The sequence below is a fragment of the Platalea leucorodia genome (genome assembly GCF_965183815.1).
Source record: "Platalea leucorodia genome assembly, chromosome: 29".
Classification (NCBI taxonomy): Eukaryota; Metazoa; Chordata; class Aves; order Pelecaniformes; family Threskiornithidae; genus Platalea; species Platalea leucorodia.
Genome location: NC_138851.1, coordinates 871,940 through 890,159, shown reverse-complemented (window position 1 = coordinate 890,159; position 18,220 = coordinate 871,940). Strand labels below are relative to the sequence as shown.

Sequence of the window (18,220 nt, the reverse complement as noted above, 5' to 3'; positions counted from 1 at the left end):
GCAGCTGCTGGGCGAGAGACGGGGGGCAGCCGGGCCGGGGATCCTCGGGGACGGGGACCCCCCAGTGTCCCCAGTGTCCATTTCGGGGTGTGTTTATTCCCAGTGGATTGGGGACCCCTGGGTGCGCTGGGGGTCCCAGCTCCCTCCCCCCCAGTTTGGGATGCGGGATGGGATCCTGCCAGGGTGATTTGGGGGGTCCGGCGGGTCCAGCACCCCAGAAGTGGGGTCCCCGCTCCCCGGCGGAGCCAGGCGGGATGCAGCGGTCCCCCTGGATCATCGCCGGCGGTCCCTGGGCTCCCGCTCCTCCGGCCTCATCCCGGAGCGGCCGGTTTGGGTCCATCCCTGTCCCCATCCCTGTCCCCGAGGGGGTGGGGGGCAGGGAGGGGACCCCGAGGTCCCCCCACGTGGGATGGGATGGGGACAGGGATGGAGCAGGATGGGGCTGGGAATGGGGACAGGGATGGAATGGGATAGGGATAAGCTGGGAATGGGAAAAGGATGGGGCTGGAGATGGGATTGGGAAGGAGATGGGATGGGGATGGATGGGATGGGGACAAGGATGGGGACTCGGAGAGGATGGGGATGGGATGGGGATGGGAAAAGAATGAAGACAGGACTGGGAAGGAGATGGGATGGAGGTGATGGGGACAGGGAAGAGATGGGGATGGGGACAGGGACTAAGATGGGATGGGGACTGGGATGGGATGGGGACAGGGATGGGATGGGGACTGGGATGGGGACAGGGATGGGGACGGGGATGGGATGGGGACAGGGATGGGATGGGGATGGAGATGGGATGGGGACTGGGATGGGATGGGGACAGGGATGGGATGGGGACAGGGATGAAGATGGGGACAGGGATGAAGATGGGATGGGGATGGGAAGGGATGGGGATGGGAAAAGGCTGGGGATGAGGATGGAAATGGGATTGGGAAGGAGATGGGATGGGGACAGATGGGATGGGGACGGGGACGGGAACGGGGATGGGATGAGGATGAGGATGGGCACAGAGATGGGATGGAGACGGAGAGGAGGAAGAGCTCCGGGAAGGAGACAGGGACGGGGACGGTCACCAACACCGGGACACCCCCGCAGCCAGGACCACCGCCGGCGGCCCCCCGTGCAGAGGGACCCCAGCCTGCTGCCACCGTACCGTGCCGTACCGTGCCACACCACATCGCGCCGTGCCGCACCGCGCTGTGCCGCACCGGCTGCCGTGCCCGGCTGGCCCTGGGGGCGGCAAGACGGGGTGTCCCTGCTATTCCTGGCAGCCGGCGGCACGGCTCGCCTGCCGGCGCGGGATTTCCTCCCGACCGGGATCTGCTCCGGGAGCCGGAGGCAAACGTGAATCACTTTTAATGGCCGCAGGTGACTCATCCCCCTCGAAAAAGATTACGGCACATCATAAACGCCAGAGGGGCTGCGATGGGCGGCGCGCGGCACCGCCGCCATCACCGCGACCCGCCGGCGGCGCAAGGTTGGCGTCGGTTTGATTATTATTTCTTTTCTGAAAAGGAAAAGAATTAAAGCAGGAGGAATTAATTAGGGCGAGGGCTGCAGGAACCCGGGAAAAGCCTCCGGGAGCCGGCGTCGGCCGGCCGGATCCTGGCACTGCCGCGGTGAGCCGGGCTCTGGCCATCCGCCTCTGTCCCGGTGAAATCCCAGCTTGGGATTTCACGTTCGTTTTGCTTAATTACACTAATTGCTCCAGGAAGGGAGAAACTCGTCAGTGAGGGTTGAGCCAGTTCTTCCTGGTTGAACCGCACCGGCGCCGGCAGCGGGATGGGGATGCCGGGATAAGGGATTGGGAGTCGCCTGTCTGCCGGGTCTCACCGAGGGGGGGCTGATGGGGTGCCGTGGTGGGGGGATCCGGCACCCCGACCCCTGGATTTGGGGGGGGTTCGGCCCCCTCGGCAGCCCCGGTTTCACCGGGGGGATGCCGGCCCTGCCCGCGCCCCATCGCCCTCCCCAGCCGCTCGTCGCCCGACAGCCGTCTCAAGAAGGGGGGGGGGGAAACTCCGTCGGGAAGGGAGGAAGAAGAGGAGGAGGAAGGAAATAAAACCCCCGAGTCCCGACCATCTGCTGAGCCTCCTGCGCATAAATTAGCTCTCCTAACGAAGCCGGAGGTGCCGCTGCCCCCTCGGCTCTGCCGGAAGGACGCGGTGCCCAGCACATGCTGCCGTTGTGGCACAACCACCCGTCGGCACGTTCCCAACTTGTTTTCCCCCAAAAAACTTCCCGATCGGGAACGGGCAGAGCCGGCACTGGGGCCAGACGGATCCCGGGGGGTGGTTGAGGTTTCCCCCCCTGGTTTGGGGGTGCTGCATCCGTCCCCCCACATCGAGCATCTCCCGATCCGGCACATCTCCCAAGTACCGGCACAGCGGCTGGATCCCGGCAGCCCCCGACCCCGGCGTTGGGATGGGGACCCCCCGCCGGCACCCGAGGGTCCCGCTGGTGGCTGTGCCGCGGCTGGCTCCGCTCACCCCCCCTCCACCGGGAGCGGGTTCACCCTGGCAGAGCCGGCAGCGCGAAGGGGTCACCCCAAAACCGCAGCTGCCGGGATGGGGGTGCCCTCGGTCAGGTCTTGGGGGGGTCCCTGGACACCCCCAAACCCCGCCAGCACCAGCACCCATGGGGTGCCCACGGGCAGGGGGGGCCAGAGCCGGGGGCCGTGGCTGTGCCGGTGCCGGTGACCCCATCGCCAACCCCGGTGCCTGGCGGGGGACCCCGGGAAGGGTCTGGTGAGGCCGGGGGTCCCGAGGGATGTGACCCCCCCATATCGCTGCCGCCCCCGGCTCCCACGCCAGCCCACGGGCCGGATCCATCCCCAGCACCGGCACGGCCACCGGCTCCCTCCCACCGCCATGGTACTGGGATGAGGATGATGCTGGGGGGGTCCCACCTCCAGTCCCGGTACTGGGGGGGTCCTGCCACCACCACCGATACCGGCACCGGGATAATGGGGGGGGGGGGTCCCTCCCACCGCCTCTGGTACCGGTACCAGTACCGGGATGATGTTGGGGGGTCCTACCTCTGGTACTGGCACCAGGATGATGCTGGGGGGGATCCCTCCCACAACCACCAGTACCGGTACCAGGATGATGCTGGGGGGGGCCCACCTCTGGTACCGGCACTGGGATGATGCTGGGGGGGTCCCTCTTGCTGCCTCTGGTACTGGTACCAGGATGATGCTGGGGGGGTCCTGGCTCCGGTACTGGCACCAGGATGATGCTGGGGGGGCCCTGCCACCGCCTCCAGTACTGGTACCAGGATAATGATGGGGGGGGTCCCTCCTGCCACCTCCAGTCCCGGTACTGGGAAGATGCTGGGGGGCCCTGCCACCGCCTCCGGTACCAGCACTGGAAAGATGCTGGGGGGGTCCCGCCTCCAGTCCCAGTACCGGGATGATGCTGGGGGGCCCTGCCACCGCCTCCGCTACTGGCACCGGGATGATGCTGGGGGGGTCCCGCCTCCAGTCCCGGTACCGGGGTGATGTTGGGGGGGCCCTGCCACCGCCTCCGCTACCGGCACCGGGATGATGCTGGGGGGGTCCCGCCTCCAGTCCCGGTACCGGGGTGATGTTGGGGGGGCCCTGCCACCGCCTCCGCTACCGGCACCGGGATGATGCTGGGGGGGTGCCGCCTCCAGTCCCGGTACCGGGGTGATGCTGGGAGGGTCCCATCTCCAGTCCCAGTACCGGGATGATGCTGGGGGGCCCTGCCACCGCCTCCGCTACCGGCACCGGGATGATGCTGGGGGGGTCCCGCCTCCAGTCCCGGTACCGGGGTGATGCTGGGGGGCTCCGGGGGGGTCCCCGCCGCTGTCACCTACCGCTTGCCGGTGCCGGGGGTCCCGTGGAGGGAGGAGGGCCAGGACATGCGGGATTTCTGCAGCCCGGGCCGGTCCCCGGTGTCGACGGCGTCCGCCCGCTCCATGGGCCGGGGCCGGTGCCGGTCGGTGTCGGAGAAGCCGCGGTGGCGGATGCGGATGGGGGTGCGGGGCTGGCGCCAGAGGTGCTGGGGGGGCTTCAGGGTGCTCGGGCCCTCCCGGGGCACCGGTAACGACAGCGAGAGGCTTTTTCTGGAGCTCGGCACCGGCTCCATCATCCGCGGTACCGGGGAGGGGGGAACCGGGGACCCCGAGATGCTCCCGGTGCTGGGAAAGGAGCCGCTCCCGGTGCCGGTCCCGGTGCCCGACCCGGTCCCGGTCCCGGAGCCGCTCCCGGAGGCGGTGCCGGTCCCGATCCCGGTCCCGGAGCCTCCCCCGGTGCCGGTCCCTAGCGATGCACGGCGGCGGGAGCGGCGGCGGCTTTTCCCGGCCCCGGGCTCCGCATGGCCCCGTGCAACCGGTTGGGACGACCCCGGGGGAGGCGCCTGCCGCCGCCGCTGCCGCCGCCGCTGCCGGTACCGCTGCCGGTACCGCTGCCGGTACCGCTGCCGGTGCTGCCGGTGCTGCCGGTGCCGCCTCTGCGCGCCCGCCTCGGCGCCTCCCCCCGCTCCGGGACCTGCCCCCCCCCGGCGGCGGCTCCGCCCCGGGACCCCGTGGACCCCCCACGCAGGTACGCGGACACCCCCCCAACGGCGGGGATCCCCCCCCCCCCCGGGACCCCCCCAGGCGGGGATCCCCCCCCTTCGGTGTCCCCCTCCAACGGCGGGGATCCCCCCTCGGTACCCCCCTCCCCCCGGCGGGGATCCCCCCCCGGGGTTCCCCCGATGGGGGACCCCCCCTCAGGGACCCCCCCTCAGGGACCCCCCCCATCCAGGGATCCCCCCCCTCGCGAGGTTTCCCCCCCGCAGCCCTCGGCTGGGGGGGGGGAATCTCGCAGAGGGGGGGATCCCCCCCCCAGGAGAAACTGGGGACCCCCCGGGGGGCCAGGCACGGCACCGACCCCACTGCAGATTTGGGGGGGGCCCCCCCACTTGCGAACGGTGCTGCAGGGACCCCCAGGGCAGCAACGGGAGGGGGGTCCCCCACATTCACGGCGCCGCAGGGACCCCCCCCAGCTGCAATGGGGGGACCCCCACATTCACGGCGCCGCAGGGACCCCCCAGGGTCAGGGTGGGGGTCCCCGGTGAGCACCCCACCCTACCGAGGGGACACCGGGGGGTCCCCCCACGCCTGCCCGCTGCCCCCCAACACCTCCCACCCCCCTCCCATCACCGGGGGGGGGCTGCGTCCCCCCACCCCAGCTCCAGCCCTGGAATAAAACGAGGGGGGGGGGTCCGATGTGACCCCCCCAATTTCCAGCTGCCGGTGGCTCCGGTTTTACCGGGGAACCCATCGGCATCGGCGGGGGGCGCAGGCAGGCGTGAAGGCAGCTGCGGTTTCCCCCCCCCCCAAAATGTCCCCCATTAATGTCACCCACCCAAGAGAGCAGCCGGGGCGCGGGGGACCCCAATATCCCACCCCGCTCCGGGAAAACCGCCGGCAGCTGGGAATTTTGGGGATGTGGGATGGGAACTGGGGATCCGGGCAGGAACACACCCTGGAAAATTCGGCGGATGATTCATTGCAGTGAGGGAGGGCTGGTGGCACGCCGCAGGCTACCGGCATCGCCGCCGCACCGGGGCCGGATCCGGCCCCCCCCCCCCCCGCCCCGGCCGGGTCACCGCGCTCCCACCGCCGCTTCGCCGCCGGCAGCCGTCGGCGCTTCACCGCGCCGGGGCCTGGCACCGGCGGTGGCCTGTGCCGTGCGATCCGGCAGCCGTGATTAAAGGGTGGGTGGAATTGGGGGGGGCAGGTGGCCTTTTTGGGGGGCTGCTCCCCCCAGCCCGCGGTGGGGATGCGGTGGGGACGCGGTGGCGGCCAGCGGAGCGGGGATGCAGGATCCGGCCACTCTTCGCAGCGCCGTGTCGGTGAGGGGGACGGTGCCACGGCTGCGGTGGGGCCAGCGCCGGTGTCACCCGCGTGGGCACCGTCCTTGTCCTGGGCACCGTCCCCATCCCAGGCCATGTCCCCATCCCCGGCACCGTCCCCATCCCCGGCACCGTCCCCATCCCTGGCACCATCCCCATCCAAGGCCATGTCCCCATCCCCGGCACCGTCCCCATCCCCGGCACCGTCCCCATCCAAGGCCATGTCCCCGTCCCCGGCACCGTCCCCATCCCCAGCCATGTCCCCGTCCCTGGCACCGTCCCCATCCCCGGCACCGTCCCCATCCCTGGCACCATCCCTATCCAAGGCCATGTCCCCATCCCCGGCACCGTCCCCATCCCCAGCCATGTCCCCATCCCTGGCACCGTCCCCATCCCCGGCCCCAGTGTCCCTGTCCCAGGCCATGTCCCCATCCCAGACAGTGTCCCCATTCCAGGCCACATCCCCATCCCTGGCATCGTCCCCATCCCAGACAGTGTCCCCACCCCAGGAACTGGCCCTGTCCTGGGCACCATCCCGGGCAGTGTCCCCATCCCGGGCAGTGTCCCTGTCCCAGGCCGTGTCCCCACCCTGTCCCCGTCCCCACCCTGGGCACCCAGCAGGCCCCCCTGCCCGGGGACACCTCCCGGCTCTGGCAGGGGGCCCCGGCCGGGGGGTGATGCCGGCGCATCCCCCCGGATTAGTGCCCGGAGAGGGGCCCCGATGCCACCAGACGCCGCGGTGACAGGCTCAGCCTGGCGCCACCTGTGTCCCCCCCCAGCCCCGTCCCTACCTGGGGGGCTCGGGGTGGGTGATGGCGATGCGCGGCGGGATGCGGAGGGGCAGCGTGGTGGGGCGCGGGAGGCTGGCGGGCTCCGGTGAGCGCGGCCGCTCCGGGGGCTTCCAGGGGGGCACCTGGAGGCTGGCGGAGAGGCGGCGGCGCCCGCGGTGCAGATCGGCACCCAACATCCCCGGGGAGGGGGCAGAGCGGCTGCAGCACCCGGGGTCCGGTGTCTCCGGCGGGGGCTGCAAGGAGGGGACGGGGGCAGGTCAGACGGGGTGGTGTGGCACGGTACGGCACGGCACGGCACCACGTGGCGAGGGAGCCTCGTGCCACACCGCATGGCATGGCATGGTGTGGCATGGCACGGCATGGTGTGGCATGGCACGGCATGGCACCGCGTGGCGTTGCATTGCATGGCCAGCGAGCCTCACACGACGTGGCTTGGCACGGCACGGCATGGATTGGCACAGCATGGCACATCACGGCACAGCACCACGGTGCGGCACGGCACGGCCGGGGAGCCTCACACCACATGGCACGGCATGGCACAGCATGGCGTGGTACGGATTGGCACAGCACAGAACATCGCAGCATGGCACGGCACGGCACAGCACGGCACGGCATGGCCGGGGAGCCTCACACCACATGGCATGGCATGGCACAGAACATCACAGCATGGCGTGGCATGGTATGGCACAGCACGGCACGGCACGGCCAGGGAGCCTCACACCACATGGCCCGGCCCGGCACAGCATGGCGTGGTACGAATTGGCACAGCACAGAACATCGCAGCATGGCACGGCACGGCACGGCACAGCACGGCACAGCACGGCCGGGGAGCCTCACACCACATGGCACAGCATGGCACAGAACATCACAGCATGGCGTGGCACGGTATGGCACAGCACAGCACGGCACGGCACGGCCAGGGAGCCTCACACCACATGGCATGGCATGGCACAGAACATCACAGCATGGCGTGGCACGGTATGGCACAGCACGGCACGGCACGGCACGGCCAGGGAGCCTCACACCACATGGCATGGCATGGCACAGAACATCACAGCATGGCGTGGCACGGTATGGCACAGCACGGCACGGCACGGCCAGGGAGCCTCACACCACATGGCATGGCATGGCACAGAACATCACAGCATGGCGTGGCATGGCACGGCACGGTGCGGCGCGGCACGGCACAGCATGGTACGGCATGGCACGCAAGCAGGAGCCCCTCACCCCCTGCTGCAGCTCCCCAGGGCCAGGGTACAGAGGGACCCCCCAGCCCCCCCAGATATCCTCCCTGGGGACCCCGTCCCCGCCCCGGTGCCCCCGGTGCCGCCTCACCTGCTCCTCGGGCCCGGCCAGGTCGCTCCGGCTCTTCCTCATGTGCCCGCCTGGCGCCGGGGCTCAGGGCACGGGGGCCATGCGGGGGGTGCGGGGGGACCCCGCCACGTCCCGGGGGGCTGCGGCGCCTGCGGGTGAGAGCCGAGGGTGAGGGGGGAGCGGGGAGACCCCCGGCACCTCCCCGGCACCCCCCCGGCAGCCCAGCCCGTGCCGGGGGTCCCTGGGGAGCCAGGCTGAGCCCTGACGCACTCGTTGCAGCTGCGGTGCAACCGGAGCACACCCCCCCCCCCCCCCCCCCCCCGCCCCCCATGCCTCCACGCACCGGTGCCGGGGGGTCTGGGGGGTCCGTGCCAGTGGGTGAGCTGCTCCGTGGCAGCTCCCGGCAGCCCCCGGCTCCCACCCCGGGGACCCCCCGGCTCCTCCTGGCAAAGGTTGCCAAGGAAACCCCGGCATCGCGCCCCACGGCATCACATCCCGCGGCATCGTTGGCCACGCCATCGTTGGCCGTGGCATCGGCAGTGATTCCCTACGGCATCACCATCGCTTCCCCCAGCACAGGCATCCCTCCCAGCACTGGCATCATTTCTCCCGGCACCGGCATCCCTCCCGGCACCGGCATCCCTTCCCGCAGCACGGCATCCCTCCCGGCACCGGCGTCCCTTCGGCATCGCCTCCCCCAACACCGGCATCCCTTCCTGCAGCACCTGCATCCCGCACCGGCACCGGCATCGCTCCCACCGCGTGGGGCTGCCTGGTGTCCCCCCCCCCGGCAGTGCCAGGCCTGGGGGGGTCCTGGCAGTGCCGGGCCACCCGGTGTGTGTCCCCCGGCAGTGCCAGGCCTGGGGGGGTCCCAGCGGTTGATGCCGGTGGCCAAGGGGGGGGAGCTGGGACCCCTGTGTCCCCGTCCCCCCCAGCTCCCACCGGGGACCCCGCCACCCCGTCCCCCCTGCCGGGACCCCTGCCGGCACCACGACCCCGGCGACCCTGAGCCCCCTCCCCAGCCGCCCCAGGGGTCCCCCCGGGGTGGGGGTGAGAAGCGGGGACCCCCCCATCCCGCACGGGGACCCCGCCGCTCCCCCGGCTGGCGGAGGGAGCGCCGTGGGTGGGGGGGTGCCACCGGGAGCGCGAGGGCCCGGTGACACCGTGGCGTGCCACGCGGCAACGAGAGAAACCGCGGGGCCGGGGGTCCCCGCTGGGCCCGGGCACCCCGCGGGGTTTCGGGGTGGGCCGAGGGACCCCTCCTCGGGGGGGAAGGGGCCTTTGCAGGGGGTGGGGGTGCACCCATGGGTGCTCGCTGCCGGCACAACCCCATGGCGGGTCTGGCTTCGGGCCTCGGTAGCCACCGGCCCCGTCCCGGTGGGACCCCGCGGCCCAGCAGCGTCCCCGGGGGTTCGGGGCTGCCGGGGTGCTCGGGGGCACCGGGGGTGCTGCCCGCCCGGGGTGCGGTGCCGTTACCGGCTCCCCCCGTGCCCGGTGCACCCCAACCGGGTGGTGCCCGGTCCCGCGGCCCCCCCGAACCCCGGAGCCCCCGGTCCCGGAGCCCCCGGTCCCGGGGTCCTGCAGCCCCCGGTCCCGCAGCCCGGGAACCCCCGGTCCCGCAGCCCCGGAGCCTCCGGTCCCGCAGCCGCCGGCCCTGCATCCCCCGGTCCCGCAGCCCCCAGCCCCGGAGCCCCCGGTCCCGCAGCCCTGGAGCCTCCGGTCCCGCATCCCCGGTCCCGGATCCCCGGTCCCGAAGCCTCTGGTCCTGCATCCCCGCAGCCTCGGTCCCGCAGCCCCGGTCCCGCAGCCCCGGAGCCTCCGGCCCCGCATCCCCACAGCCCCGGTCCTGCATCCCCGGAGCCTCCGGTCCCGCAGCCCCGGTCCTGCATCCCCGCAGCCCCGGTCCCGCAGCCCCGGAGCCTCCGGTCCTGCATCCCCGCAGCCCCGGTCCCGCAGCCCCGGAGCCTCCGGTCCTGCATCCCCGCAGCCCCGGTCCTGCATCCCCGGAGCCTCCGGTCCCGCAGCCCCGGTCCCGCAGCCCCGGAGCCTCCGGTCCTGCATCCCCGCAGCCCCGGTCCCGCAGCCCCGGAGCCTCCGGTCCCGCAGCCTCCGGTCCCGCATCCCCCCGCGGTTTCCCCGGGCTGCAGCCGCTGCCGCACACCGGTCCCGCACGGCACCGGGGCTCCCCTGGGGGTACCGGAGGGATGCTCGGGGCCGGGGAAGCACCGCGGGGCGGGGGGGGGGGCTCCGGTAGCGGCGGGGACGGCGGCAGGGGCCGCCCCGGTGCCGTTCCCGGTGCCTCCCGGTGCCGTTCCCGGTGCCGTACCTGGCCGCCTCCCGGTGCCGCGGCGCTCCCCGGCATCCGCCCGCCTTTGTTTACGGCGGCGGCGGCGGCGCGGGGCGGGAGGCGGCCCCGGTACCGGCCCCGGTGCCGCCGGCAGCGCCCGGTGCCAGCGGCGGCGCAAACGCGGCGGGAGCGGCCCCCCCCCGCCTCGGTACCGGTGTCCCCAGTGTCCCCCAGCGCTGCCCCCCCCCTGGTACCGGTGTCCCCAGTGTCCCCCAGCGCTGCCCCCCCGGTACCACCACGCATCCCACCCCGTCCCGGTGTCCCCGTGTCCCTCTGTCCCGGTGTCCCCCTGTCCCGGTGTCCCCAAGGCGCCACGTCCCCCATGTCCCTCTGTCCCCATGTCCCCCATGTCCCTGTGTCCCCATGTCCCTCTGTCCCAGTGTCCCCCTGTCCCAGTGTCCCCCATGTCCGTCTGTCCCCCTGTCCCCATCCTGGTGTCCCCAAGGAGCCATGTCCCCCCATGTCCCTCTGTCCCCTTGTCCCCCCATGTCCCTGTCCCCCCATGTCCCCCTGTCCCAGTGTCCCCCTGTCCTGGTGTCCCCCATGTCCCTCTGTCCCCGTGTCCCCGTCCCGGTGTCCCCAAGGAGCCACGTCCCCCCATGTCCCTCTGTCCCCATGTCCCCCCATGTCCCTCTGTCCCCAAGGCACCATGGTCCCCTCATGTCACTCTGTCCCCATGTCCCTGTGTCCCCATGTCCCCGTGTCCCCGTTCCCCACGTCCCTGTGTCCCCATGTCCCCGTGTCCCCATGTCCCCGTTCCCCATGTCCCCATGTCCCTGTGTCCCCATGTCCCCGTGCCACTGTGTCCCTGTCCCCCCAAGGTGCCATGTCCCACCATGTCCCTCTGTCCCCAAGGCAACGTGTCCCCTCATGTCCCTCTGTCCCCATGTCCCTGAGCACCCTATGTCCCTGTCCCCCAAGGCGCCATGTCCCCCCATGTCCCTGTGTCCCCATGTCCCCCGTGTCCCCATGTCCCCCCATGTCCCCCCATGTCCCTGTGCCACCATGTCACCGTGCCTCCATGTCCTTCTGTCCCCATGTCCTCCCATGTCCCTGTGTCCCCATGTCCCTGTGTCCCCATGTCCCCGTGTCTCCATGTCCCTCTGTCCCCCCATGTCCCTGTGCCACCATGTCCCCGTGCCTCCATGTCCCTCTGTCCCCATGTCCCCCCATGTCCCCAAGGCCCCCAGACGAGCAGCGCCTGCCTGAGGGTCGCTGCCCACCCTCCTTGAGGGGGGTGGGATCCTCCCAGCCCCCCCAGCCCCTGGGGCGTCGAGCGGGGGGGCCCCGCCCTCACCCCCCTTTTCCGGCGTGCGTGTCTCTTTAAAACCCGCGCCATCTTTGTGCCGGGCGAGGCGGCCGCGCCGGCGCGTCCCTGGCGGGCCGCGCGCATGCGCAGAGAGGATGCGCGCAACCGGAAGTGCGCAAACGGCGCATCCGGAAGTGCGCCAATCACGGGCGGAAGTAGGCGGGGCGGGCGCTGGAGGGTTCGAGAAGCGGCCGGAGGCGGCGGGCCCCGGCGGCGGCCTCGCCATGGTGGACTACAGCGTGTGGGACCACATCGAGGTCTCGGACGATGAGGACGAGACTCACCCCAACATCGACACGGCCAGCCTCTTCCGATGGCGGCACCAGGTGCGGCCCGGGCGGCCCGACGCCTCCCCCCCCCCCCCCCCGCCCTGGGCCGGGCCGGGCTCCCCCGGGAGCCACCGGCCCCGGGACACCCGTAGGGAGGGGGAAGGGGGCTCGCTTGTTGCCGTGGCAACCGGTTCCAAGGACCCCGATGGGGAGGGGGGCTCCCCCGGGAGCGACCGACCCGGGGATCCCCATGGGGAGGGGCCTCCCCCGTTCCCATGGCGACCGGACCCTGGGGGGGGCCTTCCCTGTTCCCATGGCAACTGGCTCCAGGACCCCCATGGCGGGGCAGGGGGTCTCCCGTATTCCCATGGTGACCGACCCCGGGACCCCCATGGGGAGGGGGCTCCCCTGTTCCCATAGCAACCGGCCCTGCAACCCCCCTGGGGGCTTGGGCACCCTGGGACCCCCCCCCGGGGCTGGGGTCCCGTAACCCCCCCGGCTTCCCACAGGGGCTTTCCCCCAGCTCGGAGGGTGGGGGGTAAATGGGCGGGGGGCTGCGCCACCCCGCGCCCCCCGGGAACCGAATCCTTGGGGACTTGGAGGCTGCGGTATTCCGGAGTCGGTCCCGATTGAGCAGGGAGAAGGAAGGAAGCTGCTGCCCGAGCCGTTCCCTCCCCAGTTCCGACAAAACGCCCCGGAGCTGTGTGGAGGGGCTTGAGTTTTCCTGTAAATCGGGGTGTTTCGGGGACGCTGGTCTCCCCTCGTAGCAGCTCCTTGTGCTTCACCCAGTTCCGCAGGGATAAGAGATCCGGGAGAGCGCGTGGGGCTTCCCGGAGCGCGGTTAACGAGGCCGGGAAGCAGGAGAGAGTTAACGATGCTTCTTTCCTGACGTGGTTTCCATCCTGTCGCCTTCAGGCTCGAGTGGAGAGGATGGAGCAATTCCAGAAGGAAAAAGAAGAGCTGGATAAAGGATGCAGGGAATGCAAACGGAAACTCGCCGAGTGCCAGAAAAAAATGAAGGAACTGGAGGTGGCGGATCCGGAAAGCGGGAAGGGGGAGCTGGAGAAGCTCCAGGCCGAAGCCCAGCAGCTGAAGAACGAAGAGAAAAGCTGGGAAAACAAATTGGAGGAGCTGAAAAAGAAGGAGAAGAACATGCCCTGGAACGTGGACACCCTCAGCAAGGACGGCTTCAGCAAGGTGGGTTTGGGGGAGCCCCCCCGGGTCCCCCCCCTGAGTCGCGGGGTTGGCGGCTCACGTCCTTCTGCTCCCCAGAGCGTCTTCAACGTCAAACCGGAGGAGAAGGAGGAAACGGAGGAACAGAAAGAGAAAAAACACAAAACTTTCGTGGAGAGATACGAGAAGCAGATCAAACACTTCGGTGAGTGGCGGGCAGGGTTTGGGGGGGCTGGCAGCCCCTTTCGGGGGGGCTCCCTGCGGCCGCCGAGCTGGGGACCCCCCTTCCACTGTGGGAGCTCGCTCCGGTGCCCGGTTGACAATTTGCCATGTTTTTCCCCAAATTTTTTTGCCCGCTCGCCCAGCTGAGGCAAAGCTTCGTGCGCTGCCTTCATTAACCACAATTTGGGGGGGTTTCATTGAACCTTGGCATGAGTCATCGCCCCCCCCCCCCCAACTTTTTTTGCTGACGAGATTTAGAGGCTGTTCTTTTTTTAACGAGCGGAAAAACCTTCCTCTGCTAACTGGGGCTGCCCTGCTTTGAAGGGATGCTGCGGCGCTGGGACGACAGCCAGAAATATCTCTCCGATAACCCTCACCTCGTTTGTGAGGAGACGGCTAATTACTTAGTCATCTGGTGCATCGATCTGGAGGTGGAAGAGGTGAGAAACTGGGATGAAACCCCGTTCCTCCTGCCGGTTTTGTGCCGGGATTGCCTTGTCCTCACCTCGCTGGCCTTTCTGCCGCGGGTTGATTTGCTTTTCCTGCCAGAAATCGGGGAATTGCAGAATCGGGGAATTGCAGAATCAGGGAACTGTGGAATTGTTTAGGTTGGAAAAGAGCTTTCGGGTCACCGAGCGCCATCGCTAAGCTAAAGCTACCGACTCCGCCACAAACCGGGTCCCCGAGCGCCGCGTCCGCAGGGCTTTGAGCTCCCCCCGGGCGGGGACTCAGCCCCTGCCCTGGGCAGCCTGGGCCGGCGCTCGACAGCCCTTTGGGCGCAGGAATCCTTCCCGAGATCCCACCTCATCCCAGGTCCCATCCAGGACCTGTTCCTTCTCCTGTCGCTGCTGGGTGGGCAAAGAGCCCGACCCCCCCGGCCTCAGCCTCCCTTCAGGCAGCCGGGGAGAGCGCCCAGGGCTCCCCTCGGCCTCCCCCGCCCCAGGCGGAGCCCCCCCGGCTCCCCCGGCCCCTTCTCTCCTGCTCCAGCCCCTTCGCCAGCTCCGTCGCTCTCCTTTGGCCGCGCAATCCCACCTCAGACCCTGCGGAGCCCTCGGAGCCGGGGCAGGAGATCGGGGAATCACGGAAGGGTTTGGGTGGGAAGGGGCCGCGAAGCTCATCCAGCCCAGCCCCCTGCCCCCAGCAGGGACGGCTTCCCCCAGCCCGGGGCGCTCACAGCCCCGTCCAACCTGACCTTGACCGTGGCCGGGGCCGGGGCAGCCCCCGCTGAGGGCGGGGAGAGCCTGGCACAGGTTGCCCAGCGAGGCGGGAAGAATTTCTTCCCTCCGTCGCCTCTGAATCTCCCCTCTTTTCGCTCAAAACCCTTCCATCGCCGCGGGACCGACTCAAAAGCCCGTCCCCGCCTTTCTCATGGGCGCGGTGCCGTAAGGTCTCCCCGGAGCCGCCTCCTCTCCGGGCTGAGCACCCCCGGCTCTCCCCGCCTGCCCTCCCAGCAGAGGGGCTCCAGCCCTCGGAGCAGCTCCGTGGCCGCCTCCGGACGCGCTCCCGCGGGTCCCCGTCTTCCCCGTCCCGAGGCCCCCAGAGCCGGACGCAGAATCGGGGAATGATTTAAGTTGAAATCACGAGATCATCGCATCCAACCGGAAACCTGACGCTGCCGAGGCCAAGTGTGGGATGCCGGGGGGTCTCAGCGGAGTCGGGGGGCAGAATCCCTTCCCTCTTCCCCAAACTGATAGCGTTGTGTGGGGTTGTGATGATCCCAAGTGCAGGATCCGGCCTTGAACCTTCTTAATCTCATCCCGTTGGCCTCAACCCATCGATCCGGAGGGATCTACCCCCCAGCAGATCCACGCTCCCACCCGCCTCGCTGTCATCTCCAAACTCAGGGTGCGCTCGATCCCCTCATCCAGCTCATCCGCCCGCCGCCATCTTCTTCCCCCTCCCCAAAAAACGGGGTTGGGGATGAGCCCCCCAACCTCCCCGACGTGGGGAACGTGGAGCTGGGTGAATTTTGGGGTCCTCACCTCCCTTTTTTCCCCCCCAGAAACACGCCCTGATGGAGCAGGTAGCCCACCAGACCATCGTCATGCAGTTCATCCTGGAGCTGGCCAAGAGCCTGAAGGTCGATCCCAGGGCTTGTTTCAGGCAGTTTTTCACCAAAATTAAGGTAAGAACCGGGCTGGATTCCTCCCGGAGCAGCTGATTTTCCAGCACCGCTGCTTGGGGGTGAAGCGACGCAGCCGGGCGGGACCCCAGGATGGATTTGGGGGGGGGGGAAATGGGGGTCCAGGGGACCCACGGCCCCCCTCACGCCCCTCTCCTGGCAGACGGCCGACCAGCAGTACATGGAGGGCTTCAACGACGAGCTGGAAGCCTTCAAGGAACGGGTGCGAGGTCGAGCCAAGGTTCGCATCGAGAAAGCGATGAAGGAATACGAGGAAGAGGAGCGACAGAAACGCTTGGGCCCCGGCGGGCTCGACCCCGTGGAGGTGTACGAGTCCCTGCCGCCCGTGAGTATCACCCCGTGATTTTATCGGTTTTGGGGGTAAAACGGCAAAGTTTGGTCAGGTTTTAATGCTTGGGGGTGTCCTCACGTGTTCCCCTTCTTCGGCCTCGCAGGAGCTGCAGAAATGCTTTGACGTAAAAGACGTTCAGATGTTGCAAGACACGATCAGCAAAATGGATCCTACGGTGAGTAATTCGTGCCTGGGGGGGGGGCTTCCAGGGGTGCGGGGAGGGGGTCTGGGCGGTCTGGCAGGGCAGGCAGAGTAGGCAGGACCCCCCCTGAGCCTTCCCCTCCCCTTGCAGGAGGCGAAATACCACATGCAGCGATGCATCGACTCGGGGCTCTGGGTCCCCAACGCCAAGACGGCAGAAGGAGCCGAGAAAGGCGGCGGCGGCGGCGAAGCCCTTTACGAAGAAATTAAGAAGGAAAACGGCGACGAGGAGAAAGGAAATGCGTGAGCTGGGGGGGGGGTTTAAAAAAAAAAGGCGTAATGCATAAAAAAAAGGCGTAATGCATAAAAAAAAGGCGTAATGCATAAAAAAAAAGGCGTAAAGCTTAAAAAAAAAAGGCGTAAAGCTTAAAAAAAGGCATAAATCATCAAAAAACCGGGCACAAAGCCTCACAAAACCAGGCATAAAGCCTCGCAAAAACGGGTGTAAGGCCTCAAAACCGGGCGCAAAGCATCCAAACCAGCGCAAAGCCTCAAAAACAAAAAAGTAAAGCCTCGAAAACCAGGCGCAAAGCCTCAAAAAAAGGCGCGAAGCGTCGAAAACCAGGCGCAAAGCCCCCCCAAAAAAGGCGTAAAGGGGTCTCTTCCCCCCCCTCTGTCCCAGTCCCTCTCGCACCCCCCCCCGCGCCGTAGAGACTTTTGGTGATTTTTGGTGAGGTTTGGTGATGTCTCAGCTGCTTGCGCCCCCTCCCCCCTCCCCAAACCCCCCCCGCGAGGGGGGGAGGGGGGAGGCAAAATGGCGGCGGGGGTGGGGTGGGGGGCGCGTGCCGGCGCGGGTCTTGTGTTGAATAAAGAGGTTGAAGAAGCCGGGTGTGGAGTGGGGGGTTTGGATCCAGCTGTGCCCCTCCAGCCAGATGTGCCCCTGGGGTTTGGAGCCAGCTGTGCCCCCGGTTTGGATCCAGCTGTGCCCCTCCAGCCAGATGTGCCCCTGGGGTTTGGAGCCAGCTGTGCCCCCGGTTTGGAGCCAGCTGTGCCCCTCCAGCCAGCTGTGCCCCTGGGGTTTGGATCCAGCTGTGGCTGCCGGGTTTGGATCCAGCTGTGCCCCTCCAGCCAGCTGTGCCTCCAGGTTTGGATCCAGCTGTGCCCCCAGATTGCATCCAGCTGTGCAACTCCAGCCAGCTGTGCCCCTGGGGTTTGGATCCAGCTGTGCCCCTCCAGCCAGATGTTTCCCTGGGGTTTGGGTCCAGCTGTGCCCCAAGTTTGGGTCCAGCTGTGCCCCGGGTTTGGAGCCAGCTGTGCCCCTCCAGCCAGCTGTGTCCCCCAGTTTGGAGCCAGCTGTGCCCTTCCAGCCAGCTGTGCCCCGAGTGTGGATCCAGCTGTGCCCCTCCAGCCAGCTGTGCCCCGGGTTTGGATCCAGCTGTGCCCCAGGTTTGGATCCAGCTGTGCCCCTAGGTTTGGAGCCAGCTGTGTCTCCAGCCAGATGTTCCCCTGAGGTTTGGATCCAGCTGTGCCCCCAGTTTGGGTCCAGCTGTACCCCTAGCTTTGGAGCCAGCTGTGCTCCTCCAGCCAGCTGTGCCCCGGGTTTGGATCCAGCTGTGCCCCGGGTTTGGATCCAGCTGTGCCTCCGGGTTTGGATCCAGCTGTGCCTCCAGCTTGGTTCCAGCTGTGCCCCTCGATCCAGCTGTGCCCAGGCCCTGCCCAGCTGTGAGCCCTTACAGCTGTGCCTCCGGTTCAGATCCAGCTGTGCCCACATCTCTAACCGGGCAGCCCCGCCCTCATCCAGCTGTGCCCCCAGGTTTGGATCCAGCTGTGTCTCCAGCCAGATGTTCCCCTGAGGTTTGGATCCAGCTGTGCCCCCGGGTTTGGATCCAGCTGTGCCCAGGGCTGTCCAGCTGTGCTCCCCATTGGAGCAAACATCCCGGTTGGGATCCAGCTGTGCCCCCTCCAGCCCCGCCCCTTCGTTGGGATCCAGCTGTGCTCTTTAGCCCCGCCCCCTGGTTGGGATCCAGCTGTGCCCCCTCCAGCCCCGCCCCTTCGTTGGGATCCAGCTGTGCCCCCAATCCAGCTGTGCCCTTTAGCCCCGCCCCCTGGTTGGGCTCCGGCCCCGCCCTCCGGTTCAGCGCCAGCTGTGGCCCCTCCCTCTCTCGGGCCCCGCCCCCTCCCTGCCCCGCAGCCAATAGCCGCTGCCGCCCGTTCTTCCCGGGGGCGGGACCGCGCTCAGCGCCCCGCCCATGGGGGGGGGCTGAAGGCTTGTGGGCGTGGCAACGTGGCGGCGGCGGGCCAATGGCAGAGCGCGTCTCTCGG

The 18,220-nt window shown here is 69.0% G+C and overlaps 1 protein-coding gene across 2 annotated transcripts; it reads left to right on the top strand.

Annotated features, from left to right (window-relative positions):
• Nucleotides 1–11,755: 11,755 nt before the first annotated feature.
• On the top strand, nt 11,756–16,468 carry CDC37 (cell division cycle 37, HSP90 cochaperone). 2 transcript variants are annotated; one of them, XM_082334164.1, is made up of 9 exons: nt 11,756–11,945; nt 12,804–13,085; nt 13,161–13,266; nt 13,608–13,723; nt 15,286–15,408; nt 15,569–15,751; nt 15,861–15,932; nt 16,050–16,252; nt 16,294–16,468. In XM_082334164.1, exons 1-8 carry the CDS (start codon nt 11,844–11,846, stop codon nt 16,203–16,205), a joined length of 1,140 nt encoding a protein of 379 aa, XP_082190290.1. In that variant the 5' UTR covers nt 11,756–11,843; the 3' UTR covers nt 16,206–16,252; nt 16,294–16,468. The 2 variants fall into 2 exon arrangements, with proteins under 2 accessions (XP_082190290.1, XP_082190289.1); XM_082334163.1 differs by having other exon boundaries at nt 16,050–16,468.
• The last annotated feature ends 1,752 nt before the right edge of the window (nt 16,469–18,220 follow it).

What these genes read in the sequence shown, in the direction of transcription:
- CDC37 (XM_082334164.1), top strand. Translation starts at nt 11,844, where the DNA reads ATGGTGGACTACAGCGTGTGGGACCACATCGAGGTCTCGGACGATGAG. An exon ending in TCTTCCGATGGCGGCACCAG is followed by an intron (nt 11,946 to 12,803) that starts GTGCGGCCCGGG and finishes TGTCGCCTTCAG; the next exon opens with GCTCGAGTGGAGAGGATGGA. An exon ending in AGTTTTTCACCAAAATTAAG is followed by an intron (nt 15,409 to 15,568) that starts GTAAGAACCGGG and finishes CTCTCCTGGCAG; the next exon opens with ACGGCCGACCAGCAGTACAT.